Source organism: Sarcophilus harrisii, chromosome 2 (genome assembly GCF_902635505.1).
Source record: "Sarcophilus harrisii chromosome 2, mSarHar1.11, whole genome shotgun sequence".
NCBI lineage: Eukaryota > Metazoa > Chordata > Mammalia > Dasyuromorphia > Dasyuridae > Sarcophilus > Sarcophilus harrisii.
Window position 1 is genome coordinate 4,378,683 of NC_045427.1, and position 12,800 is coordinate 4,391,482.

The window sequence follows — 12,800 nt, forward strand, 5'->3', positions numbered from 1 at the left end:
TCTTTCCCTCCATCCTATTTTATCCCCTGTATGTACTTTTTTCCCTCTTTCCACCCTGTCCCTTAGTAGTGTTTTGTTTCTGACTCAACCCACCCTTAATTTACCCTCCCTTTTAGCACCCTCTCTTCTCTTACCTCTTTCTCCTAGTGTTTCTGCTCTTCTATCCAGCCCCTCCATTTACTTTCCCCTTTCTCCTCCTATTTCTTTGTACGGTAAGGTAAATTTCTGTACCCAACTGTGTATGTTATTCTCTCTTTGAGCCAAAACTTACGAGATTGAGCTTCAGACAATGCTCATCCCTTTCCCTTCTACTTTAATCACGTTTTTCGTGCCTCTTTATGTGATCTGATTTACCCTCTTTTATCTTCCCTTTCCTCTTCTCCCAAGACAGTTCTTTTCCCATTTCTTAATGTCTTTTTCTTTAATATCATCACATCAGACTGTCCTAATTTTAAAAAAAGTTCTTTAGTAACAAGAATCATTTTCCTCTGTAGGAATATAAACAGTTTAACTTTTAAATAATGTTTCTTTTCTCTTTGCTGTCTACCTTTCTATGCTTCTCTTGAGTCCTGTGTTTGTAGATCAAATTTTCTGTTTAGTTCTGGTCTTTTCTATATGATTGAAAATCTCCTACTTCATTGGAGATTCATCTCCCTTGAAAGTCTCATTGGGCTTTGCCTTCTGCAATATGATATTCCAGGCTCTCTGATCTTTTATTGTAGATACTGCCAAATCCTGACTGTGGCTCCTTGATACTTGAATTGCTTTGTTTTTGATTTTGTTTGTCCTGGCAGCTTGTAGTATTTTTAACTTGCGATTCTAGTTCTGGAGTTTTGCAACAATGTTTCTTGGAGTTTTCCTTGTGGGATTTCTTTCTAGAAGTGATCAATGGATTCTTTGAATGACCATTTTGTCCTCTGGTTCTAGTATATCAGGACAATTTTCCTTGATCTCTTGAAGAATGCTAGCCCTGCTCTTTTTTGATTGTAGTCTTTAGGTAGTCTAATAATTTTTCAGTTGTCACTCCTGGATCTATTTTCCAGGTTGGCTGTTTTTTCAATGAGGCATTTTACATTTTCTTCCATTTTCTCTCTCTTTTTTGTTTGACTCTCTTTGTTTCTGTCTCTGTCTGTCCCTGTCTTTTGTCTCTGTCTGTGTGTCTCTCTAGCTCTCTCCAGCTGTTGATGTCTCTAGAGTCATTAGTTTCCCTTGACCCAGTTCTAGTTTTTAAAGTATGATTTTCTTTAGTTAGCTTTTGTATCTTCTTTTCCATCTTTTAAAAAGTGATGTTTTCTTCCCTGGATTTTTTTTTTTTTTTTTTTTTTTTTTGCATGTGACCAATTGTGTTTTTAAGGAACTGATTTTTCAGTCAGTTTTGGTCCATTCTTTTCCAAGTTGTTGACTCCCTGTTGCACACTTCTCATTTTTCTTCTACCTCTCTTATTTGATTTTTAAAACTTTATAAGCTCTTCCAAAAAGGCTTTTTTGGACTTGAGATCAATTCATACCCTGCTGTGAAATTTCACATCTAGCAATTTTATCCTTTCCTGAATGTGTTTCAATCTTTCCTGTCGCCACAGTGGCTTTTTATGGTCAAGGTTCTTTTCTAAAGTTTCTTGCCCATTTTTCTTCTTTCTTTCTATTTTGTGGCTTTCAGAGCGAGCTCTGCTCCTGGGGTTCAGGGGATGCTGTCCCAAGGTTCTTGTGCAGCTTTGAGCACAGGGGCCCCTTGTGGTTGGTGTCTTGCTCACACAGGGGCTAACCTGACCTAGTCTTGTTTCCTGGGCTGGCAATTTGCCTTCTGCATTGGGATTGGAGGCTGCCCCATTGTCTGTTCTGATGCTGTTTTGCCCAGCCAAGACCAAGGGTCCCAGTTGCTGACCCGCTGTAATGAAAACCCTGTCACTGACTTTCCCAGACTGTCTGAACTGGACTGAATGCTCTTTAACCCCAGTGAGACTGGCCTTTCCTGAAGTCCTTCTAACCTATCTTGAGCTGGAGAGAGCTAGAGACACACAGAGACAGAGAGCTAGAGAGACAAAAATGGACAGACACAGAGAGACAGAGACAAAGAGATACACACAGAGAGAGACAGAGAAGAGAGGAGAGGGAGAGAGGAAGGAACAGAGAGAGGGAAGGAAGGGAGGAAAAAGGAGAGGAAGAGAGAGAAAAAGAGAGGGGAGAGAGAGAGAGAGAGCACTTCCTTCCATCAGACTCTTTTCAGAGACTTGGTCTCATGAAGTTTTAAAGGGAAACTGGGAGAGCCCAAGAAGCTTCCTGGCTTCACTCGGCCATCTTGGCTCCATCCCTGCAACAGGTTTAAATTCTACACTCCATGGAAGCAACCAATGAGACACAGACACGTGCTCACACGCACTCACCCACACACAGCAGGAAAGCCTGGATCTGAATGCTGCCTCTGTCCCTTCTGGGCTGGGCAGACCGCCCCCCCCCCCCAATGGACCTCAGTTTCCTCTTCTGTGCAATGTCCTCAGATCTGGTCTCTGTGTGGGATGAGCAAAGGCCTCCTTTAAGAGGAGAAGTGCTTTGAGTTCGTGACTAGGGAGACTTTTCTGGGTAAGTGAGGGTGGGTCATGTCTCTAAGCTTCCCCCACAAAATGGGCTCTGGCAGAGTGACACCCCAAGTTCTTTTTGTGCCTAAAGCCTGACTCCTCACCACAGGGAGGGGGGCACCGGAGAGGTGCTGCTCAGCCGTGACCTTGGACACATCCGCCCCCTTGTTCTCCAAGAGCGTGGACCCCACATCTGTGGGCTTTTCTGTATGGCCTTGGTGTGTCAGGGGAGCTCTGTCCACTCCCAAGGAGGGGCCAAGGGGAGTCCAACCCAAGCCTCCACTCAGAATATAGGCAGCCTGACTCCCTGAGGCTGCTCCCCGCCCCCAGGAGGAAGAAGGCCAGGGCTTGTGTTGATCAATGGAGGCCCCCTCCATTTTCTCTGGCAGTGCCCCCGCCATCATCCCAGGCTCTCCTTGGCTGTCCCGCCGTTAAGGAACAGAAGCCAAAGTTGAGCCACCATTTGGCACCGTGTCCCCTCAAGGTCTCATCCAACATCCTGCCCCACATTCTCATCCAAACCAGAAAAGGCTTTGGGCGGCCACTCGTTCTCTCTGCTCCCTCTGGGTCAGCCTCCTGGACTTTGGCTTCCGACCTCTCCACACCATGAAGCTCTTCTTTCCAAGTGACCAGCGACCTCTGCCCCTGCCCCGGCCATCCTCCCTGGCCTCTTTAGAGCATCGTACTCTGTACTGTTCTTTTCTAAAATATGATCGTTCTCTGGGAGCAGCTTTCTTGGGGAGGTTTTCTGGAGGCAGCCTTAGTTTCAGTTCCAAGTAATAATCACCTCAAACTCAGCCAAAGTTAAAGTCCAGTCCTTTATTGTCTCTTCCAAATAGCCCAGTTAGCTTTCTTAGAGACCCATCTCCCTCCTTGGTCTCTAGAGCTCTTGTTGCTGGTCCTTTTGCCTCTGTCAGCTACAGCCTCCAATCAGCACAAAGGTAGAAGTTGAAATGAATCTGTCTCCTCCTCTGAGAGCTTCTAGTGTGCTTGTGGGTCTGGCCCTGAGAGCTTCTTGCTTATATGCTGTGCACTGAGTACACACCAATCATTACATCACTAGGAAACCATTATTTGTTGTAGGATTAAATCAGTTCTAAACTAGGTTTAACCACTGTCTCCTCAATTCCACTTAGTGCCTTGTTGGCCCATAACGTCTCCTTGTAGGGTCAGATCAATTCCACTGTCTTAGTACCTTGTAAGAACCAGAACAGGACTCAGCTTGCCATTCTCCCCTGGATTCTTTCTCCTCGCTGCGTCGCGGATGCTCCCTGCTCCTGGCCGGCCTCCTACTTCTCCGACCTCCCCAGCAGAGCCTCCTTTGCCAGGTCTCCTCCATGCTGTGGCTCCTGAGGCTCTGGCCCGGGCTCCTTCTTTCCTCGGCAAACTCTCCTTTGGAGACACCATCGGCTCACGTTCTTTCTTAGGAGGACGGCCAGATGTGGCCCGTGGAGGTCTCACTGAAGGGCAGCACGCCGCCTGTGGAGCTCCGTTATTTGTGCTCAGAGCGTCCCCGGCCCCCCGTGTTCTGGACTAGCTAGCTCCGAGCTGCTCCTGACCTCCCTCGCTGCACCTGGCCCAGCCTGGCCAGCACCTATGTGTGCCAGGAGGCTGCTGGTGACTGCATCGAGCGCCAGACCTGAGTTCAGGAGGACTTGAGCCAGCCTCAGACACTTCCTGCGGGACACTGGACAAGTTGCTTCACCCAGATTGCCTCAGTTTCCTCATCTGTAAATGAGCTGGATCCGGCCAATCCCTCCAATGTCTTTGCGGGAGTCAGACCTGACTGAACAATTGAACAGTGGATGCCTGGCTGTGTGCTGACCACTTTCTTTCTTTCTTTTTTTTTTTTATACATGACCAAAACGTTATTTTGCTGTACAAAAAGAATCAGACTTTGAAATATTGTACAATTAGCTTGTGAAGGAAATCAAAAATGCAAGTGGGCATAAATATAGGGATTGGGAATTCAATGTAATGGTTTTTAGTCATCTCCCAGAGTTCTTTCTCTGGGCGTAGCTGGTTCAGTTCATTCCTGCTCCATTGGAAATGATTTGGTTGATCTCGTTGCTGAGGATGGCCTGGTCCATCAGAACTGGTCATCATATAGTATTGTTGTTGAAGTATATAATGATCTCCTGGTCCTGCTCATTTCACTCAGCATCAGTTCGTGTAAGTCTCTCCAGGCCTTTCTGAAATCATCCTGTTGGTCATTTCTTACAGAACAGTAATATTCCATAATTTTCATATACCACAATTTATTCAGCCATTCTCCAACTGATGGACATCCATTCAGTTTCCAGTTTCTAGCCACTACAAAAAGGGCTGCCACAAACATTCGTGCACATACAGGTCCCTTTCCCTTCTTTATAATCTCTTTGGGATATAATCCCAGTAGTAACACTGCTGGATCAAAGGGTATGCACAGTTTGATAACTTTTTGAGCATAGTTCCAAACTACTCTCCAAAATGGTTGGATTCGTTCACAACTCCACCAACAATGAATCAATGTCCCAGTTTTCCCACATCCCCTCCAACAATCATCATTATTTTTTCCTGTCATCTTAGCCAATCTGACAGGTGTGTAGTGGTATCTTAGAGTTGTCTTAATTTGCATTTCTCTGATTAATAATGACTTGGAGCATCTTTTCATATGACTAGAAATAGTTTCAATTTCTTCATCTGAGAATTGTCTGTTCATATCCTTTGACCATTTTTCAATTGGAGAATGGCTTGATTTTTTATAAATTAGAGTTAATTCTCTATATATTTTGGAAATGAGGCCTTTATCAGAACCTTTGACTGTAAAAATATTTTCCCCAGTTTATTGCTTCCCTTCTAATCTTGTCTGCATTAGTTTTGTTTGTACAAAAACTTTTCAGTTTGGTATAATCGAAATTTTCTATTTTGTGATCAGTAATGATCTCTAGTTCTGCTTTGGTCATAAAGACCTTCCCCTTCCACAGGTCTGAGAGGTAAAACTATCCTATGTTCCTCTAATTTATTAATAATTTCATTCTTTATGCCCTGGGTCATGAACCCATTTTGACCTTATCTTGGTGTCCGGTGTTAAGTGTGGATCAATGCCTAGTTTCTGCCATATTAGTTTCCAATTTTCCCAGCAATTTTTATCAAACAGTAAGTTCTTATCCCAAAAGCTGGGATCTTTGGGTTTGTCAAAGACTAGGTTGCTATATTTGTTGACTGTTTTATCCCTTGAACCTAATCTATTCCACTGATCAACTAATCTATTCCTTAGCCAATACCAAATAGTTTTGGTAACTGCTGCTCTATAATATAATTTTAGATCTGGTACAGCTAAGCCACCATCATTTGATTTTTTTTTCATTAATTCCCTTGAAATTCTTGACCTTTTGTTTTTCCATATGAACTTTGTTGTTATTTTTTCTAGGTCATTAAAATAGTTTTTTGGGAGTCTGATTGGTATAGCGCTAAATAAATAGATTAGTTTAGGTAATATTGTCATCTTTATTATATTTGCTCGCCCTATCCAAGAGCATTTAATATTTTTCCAATTGGTTAGATCAGACTTAATTTGTGTGAAAAGTGGTCTGTAATTTTGCTCATAAAGTTTCTGATTTTCCCTTGGGAGATAGATTCCTAAATATTTTATACTATCATGAGTTACTTTAAATGGGATTTCTCTTTGTAACTCTGACTGTTGGATTTTGTTAGTGATATATAAGAATGCTGATGACTTATGTGGGTTTATTTTATAACCAGCAACTTTGCTAAAGTTGTGAATTATTTCTAATAACTTTTTAGTAGAATCTCTGGGGTTCTCTAAATATACCATCATGTCGGCTGACCACTTTCCTAACCAATCCCCCATCCCATTCATCCCGCGCTCCCTTCTCTTGTGGCTAACGTCCCATCATTACCTATAACTGGCTCCTCTACTTCCTTTCCTCTAAGTCTCCCGGACGCTGCAGTCTCTGGCTTCCGACCAGCTCATTCATCGTCTCTCTCCAGAGTCGTATCCTGGGCCTTTTCTCAGCCCTCGTTATCTGGGACCCCTTCTCTGCAGAACGAGCGGGTCCCTCTCTGCCCCCCTCCCAATGTCCCGAGATTTCCTCTCTAGAAGAGCTGGCGTTTTCTTGTCTGAGCACACGGCGTCTCCTGCTGCGTGTGGGCAGGGATGGTTGGCGGGGCTTGGCTGGGCTCTTAGGGGCAGAGCAGTGCCTTGTGACCCAGAGAACTCCCAGCACAGGAACACCCCTCTGCCAGTGCAGTCTGCACCTCTGGGTAACTCACTGGTCTCCCCCAGCGCTAAAAGAAGCCGCTTATGTATGACCACTCTGGACCGGAGGAGGCCAGACTGCTTGGGCCCACTCCCAGGCCACTCGGCCTCCCCCACTCCACACATGCTAGGCCTGTCAACTGCCCCTCTATACGTGTGTGAAGTACGACTGTGGCCCCGGGGGTCCTGGGCTCTCCCGAGCTCTCCCGAGCTCTGGCAGTTGGGCGCAGGCCCTGATGGGCTCTGGCAGCACTTTGTGCCCATCCTTAGAGGCCCAGCCTCGCCAGGGGCAGAGCCACTAATCCCTTCAGCGCCTGGTGATTCTCCCAAGGTGCCCGGGAGCTGGGCTCTCCCTCTCCGTTGGCAGGGGAAGTGGTGAAGCTCTCTGTTCCAGGCCTCCTAACACTCGGCCCCTGCTGCCCCCCCCCCCTCGCTCTTCTCTGGGGCAGACAGCAGAGGGCCGACCCCAGGAACTGGCAGGGGTCACCGGGCCCTCCCCGGCCTCCTGTTCATTCTCTTGATCCCGTCCTTCACGGCGCCAATTGTCTCCCTCGGGACCCTCTATGGAGGCCCCAATACCTTACACCTGGACCCTAAGCCGGGCTTTGGCGCTTGTAATGAGGGAGGAGCAGAAGGAGAGTCAGCTCCTCCTCCTGGAACCTCCCACTACCCACGAGCCTCTGGCATTGTGGAAATACTGGTGCTTAAGGGCAAACCAAGATGGCCGGGTCAGCTCCCCACTGGGCAGGGCCCCGGGCCGGGAGGGAGCGCTAACCCGCAGGCAAGTCCTTTGGAGCTTCGGCTGCAGAATCAGGGCTGGCTCCGAGGGCCTTTCTGTCTCTAAACCTGTGATCTCTGACCTCAAGCCATGTTGGAGCAGCTCTCACCGGGAGGGGGGAGGTTTTGTTGGCAGCAAACCTCGGTTTCCTCTTCCTCACTTCCCTTCATTGATCCTGAGTGGCCTCTCATCCCATCCCCACCCCAGGACCCACAAAGGCCCTTGGGACAGTCCTGCAAAACTCAGGGACGGCCCCCTCCCCCCCCAGCCGCTTCCTCCTCTGGCCAGTCCTGCCCACACCAGGAGGCTTTGGTTTTTTCCTACCTCCTGACGGTGGCCCCACAGTCCCCTCGGGCCCATTCTGATTGATGTCACCCCATAATCCCCTCGGGCCCACCCCTGATGTCTTATGTCACCCCATAATCCCCTCGGGCCCATTCTAATGTCTTGTGTCACCCCATAATCCCCTCGGGCCCACCCCTGATGTCTTATGTCACCCCATAATCCCCTCGGGCCCACCCCTGATGTCTTATGTCACCCCATAATCCCCTCGGGCCCACCCCTGATGTCTTATGTCACCCCATAATCCCCTCGGGCCCATTCTGATGTCTTGTGTCACCCCATAATCCCCTCGGGCCCACCCCTGATGTCTTATGTCACCCCGTAATCCCCTCGGGCCCATTCTGATGTCTTATGTCACCCCATAATCCCCTCGGGCCCACCCCTGATGTCTTATGTCACCCCATAATCCCCTCGGGCCCACCCCTGATGTCTTATGTCACCCCACAGTCCCCCTCCTGATGTTTGATGAATGGCACCCTCCGATCCCGCTTCTGATGTCTGACATCACCCCCATTCCCTGGGCCCGCTCATGATGTCTGACTCGTTGATCATCTCTACCTCCCTCTGATCGTTGAACTGACTCTTTTTGGTGGATGAGGTCGGCGGGATTTCTGGAAAACCTTTGACCCCTCCTTATGCCCAATAGGAAGGCCCCAAAGTAAGAATGAGGGGAAAGAAAAGTCAAATATTATAAATTTATTTGGGACATATATTGCAACCTCTTTGGAAGCTTCTGAAAATCCAGGCAGGAATCCATCTGCTTCCAGTACTCTCTTCCTTTACTTCCAATAAATAATTCGACTTTTGTGTGTTGGTGTAGAGCTAGCTAGACAGAGATGGGGGGCGGGCGGGGGGCGCTACAGGCGACACTGCATTCCTCGGACACGGGTCTTCCTGGTGGAGAAGATGCAAGAGCCCGGCGGAGGGGCCCGGACTGAGAGGCGCGCATGCAGATGAGACACAGCGACATTCACTGATAGCACAAGCTCGGGAGGGGGACCGGGCTCCCCAGCGGCCGGAGCCGGAGGGGCCGGGGGAGGAGGGAAGGGGGGACGCGACGCGGCTGGGAGCCAACACTTAGCTACATAATCAGGGCGGAGGGGAGGGGGGCGTTACTGAGTCAGGGGGACGCGTGGGGGGAAGAGGGGACATGGAGGGGGCCGCCCCACGCCCCAGCCTGGGCTCGGGAGGAGGCGGGGAGGGGGACTGGGACATCACGTGGGTGTGGATCGGGTCCTCTTTTTTTTCTTTTTATAATATAGAGACTTTTAAAACTCTTTAGCAAATAAAATTCTCATGCACACAAGTGTTTCAAACACAGAAAGCAAATCCATTGATACAGGGGATCCAAGCAATGTTGTGTGTGCGTGTGTGAGTGGGCGTGCGTGTGTGTGCGTGGGAGTGTGGGAGTGGGCGCGGGAGTGCGGGCGAGGGCGGCCGCGGGCGGAATCGGGCGAGTCCCGGCCCCCGGCCTCATTTCTGGATGTCGCACTGCAGCAGTAACACGATGGAGGGGTCGCTCTTGGCCGCTTCTTTGAACTCGTCCAGCGTGATCTGGTCGTCTTTGTTCTTGTCCATCTTGCTGAAGATCTTGTCCACCCGCTGCTCCGGCGTCAGCCCGTCCTCGTTCATCTTCATCATGATGACGGTGCCCACCATCTTGTAGATAGCCTGGGGGGGGGAGCCAGAGAGAGGGTCAGCGGCCGGCTGGGTGAGCCCTTGGGGGCGCCACACCCGGAGGAATGCATCCGGGCTGGGTGACCCTGGGCAAGATCCCCGAGCTCTCCGAGCCAGAGGCCAGAACTGCAGAGGAGAAGGGTGTTCTCTCCAGGAGGCCCTGTCCCTGTTGTGCTTCCCTCCGGCCCTGGAACTCCCTCCTCCTCCTCCTCCTATTTCTCCTCAGCACCCTCTAAAATACTCCTCCTCCTCCTCTCCCTTCTCTTCCATCAGCAGCCTCCCCATTTCTTCCTACTTCTCATTTTCTTCCTCTTCCTCCTGTTTCCCTCCCCTCCCCCCTCCTCATTTTCTTCCTACTCTTCCTTTCTCCCCCTTTTATTTCTCCTCTTCCTCCTCAGCATCCTCTCCCCTGAATCTTCCTACTTCTCATTTTCTTCCTCCTCCTGCTTCCTCCTCTTTCTTCTCCTCTTCCTTCTCAGCACCTGCCCCTCCTCCTTTCTCCTCCTCCTCCTCAGCACCCTCCCCCTCCTCGTCTTCCTCATCCTGATTTTCTCCTTTCTCCTCCTCTTCCTCCCGGAGCTGCCTCCCGGCGAAGCTCGCCCAGACCCCGCTCCCGGTTGCTGCTCTCGCTCCCCACAGGCCCTCTGCCAGGCCTTAGGGCCGCCCACCTCGGCTCCCCTGGTTGGCTCGGGTGTCCTCCAGGGGGCGCTGAGCGTGGCAGCGCGGGCGCTGTCGCTGCGGGTCTCAGGGTCCTTCCCACAGCGCAGGGAGGGAGGCGCCGTTCGGACGCCCGCGTCACAGTCGAGCTGAGGCGGTGCGGCGGGGGTCGCCCAGCAGGCGGCCGAGCGCCAGTCTCTCGGGGCCGATCTGAGCCCCTCCCCCCCACCTCCCGGAAGGCAGCCGCCGCGGAGACCCCTCGTTACTCCCTCAGAGCCCCTCCTTGGCCTCCTGCCTCTCCCGTCCTTTAAAGAACTGACTTAGCTCCCCAGGGGAGGAGGGAGCTCAACTGGCGGGCCCTGGTCTCCCACCTCCGAGCCCCTGGCGGCGACGTGAAGCGCCGGGATTAAAGTGAACCCGGAGGGAGGAGCAGCTCTGGGGTCCCGGGGTCGGGGGTCCGAGCCCGCCGTTTCTAGGTCGGGTTTCCTCGAAGAGGAGGGTGCCCGTGTGGCCGGGCTGCGGGAGCAGGGGGCTCTGACGGCCGCCGCTCCCACCCCTTTCCGTCAGCTCTGCGGGCTGGGGTCAGCGGCGTTAACCCCCCGGGGGGGACTGGGAGTCGGGAAGAGCCGTCTCAGCCCCCGCCGAGCAGTAGGGTCCCGCCCCCTCTCCCCGGTCCCCGCGCCTGAGGGCCCGGCTGGGCCCCGAGGCCGCGCGCTCACCTCGATGATCTCCAGCATCTCCACCCGGGTGATCTTGCCGTCGCCGTCCAGGTCGTACATGTTGAAAGCCCAGTTGAGCTTCTGCTCGAAGCTGCCCCTGGACGTGATGGAGAGCGCACAGATGAACTCTCGGAAGTCGATGGTGCCGTCGCCGTTCTTGTCGAAGGTCCGGAAGGCGTGCTGAGCGAATTTGGAGGCGTCTCCGTAGGGGAAAAACTGCAAGACGGACGGGGGAGGGTCAGAAAGGAAGGGGGGGCAGGAAAGGAAAGGAAAGGGAGGCCGAGGCGAGTGGCGGAGCGCGGGCCACGGGCATCTAATCCCGCAAGCAAAGGGCCGGCTCCGAGAGCTTCCCCGGCCCGGGCTCCGCGAGGGGCCTGCGCCTCCATGAAGGGGCTGGGGGCTGCCAGATGGCTCAGAGAAGGTGAAGAACCGAAGCCCTGCTCTGAGACGCGCCCCGAGCTCCCGTGGGCTGGTCCCTGCCCTGCCCTTGTGGCTGCGACCCCCTCCCCCCGTCCGAAAAGCCCACCCCGTGCCCCTCGTCCACTCCACGTCCTTCCCAGAAGTGCGTGCTTTGACCCGCTCTCTCCCTTGGCTCTTCTCGTGACCTGATTTGGCGTCTGTCTGGGCCCCGCTTCCCCACCGAGGGCAGGGGCCTGACCCAGGCTTGGTTTTGCCTCCAGGGGGGAACGAATGTTGACTAACAGGGCGAAGGCCCTCCAGCAGCGGGGAGATTCTGGTGGCTCAGGGGTCCGAGCAGAGGAAGCAGCAAGCGAGAGAGGGAGGGCAACGCCTGCTGAGGCCCCCCAGGGCCGCACTCCTCTGGTCCAGCACCAGCCGCCCCCCTGGCACACCCCAAGCGCCTGTTGCGAGCTCCCTGTGTGTGTCTGTCTGCTCACCCGGCTGCCTGGCTGTCTCTCCCCCTCATCTTTCTTTCCTGCCTATTCTCACCTGGTTCATCTTCTCCCTTTACCTCTCCCTTCTATCTTAGCTATGTCTCCCATCTTTCCCCATCCTCTTTCTCCATGTCCTCTCTAGCTCTCCTGTCATTCTCTATCTTCTTTCTTCTTTTCCACCTCTCACCCATCCATCCATCCATCTACCTACCTACCTATCATCTATTTCCCCGTTTATCTCTTCCTTTCTATCATCTCTCTTCCTTTCTAGCTATCTTCCTACCTTCCTTTCTATTTATCTACCTACCTATTTACTTGTCTATCTCATCTTGTCTAATCCACTCCTCCATTCGTCCATCTCCCTATCTATCCATCCATCCATCTATTCATCCATTCATCCATCCATCTATCTATATATCTATCTATCCATCTGTCAGTCTGTCTCCCTCCATCATTCATTAATCTATATGTCTATCCATTCATCCATCTGTCTGTCTCTGTCCATCTATCTACTTATGTCTGTCTGTCTATCCATCCATCCACCCACCTACCTTCCTCTCTATCTGTCTATCTATGCATCCATCTCCACTGCCATCCTGCCAGTGACCCAGGTGTGCCTCCCGGATTTCTGACCCTCACACATCCCAGCAGCCACCAAAGCTCACTGATTCCTCCTCCTCAACCCCTCTCCCATCGTCTATCTTCCTTTCTATCTCTCTATCTTCCTACCTTCCTATCTATTTACTATCTATTTCTATCTTTGCATCCACTCATCCATCCGTCCATCTATCTACCTATCCATCTATCTATCATCTATTTTTATATCCACTCATCCATCAGTCTCTCTACTTATCCATCCATCCATCCATCCATCCATCTATCTGCCTGTCTGTCTTCTCC

The 12,800-nt window shown here is 51.4% G+C and overlaps 1 protein-coding gene across 1 annotated transcript in view; it reads right to left on the reverse strand.

Annotated features, from left to right (window-relative positions):
- Positions 1-8,635: 8,635 nt before the first annotated feature.
- Positions 8,636-12,800, reverse strand: part of VSNL1 (visinin like 1) — a 61,680-nt gene continuing 57,515 nt past the window's right edge. The window contains exons 3-4 of the mRNA XM_031949609.1: positions 11,008-11,223; positions 8,636-9,625 (exon numbers count right to left, since the gene is read on the reverse strand). Coding sequence (XP_031805469.1) covers positions 9,428-9,625; positions 11,008-11,223 — 414 coding nt within the window. The 3' untranslated portion in view covers positions 8,636-9,427. The remainder of the gene's footprint in view (positions 9,626-11,007; positions 11,224-12,800) is intronic.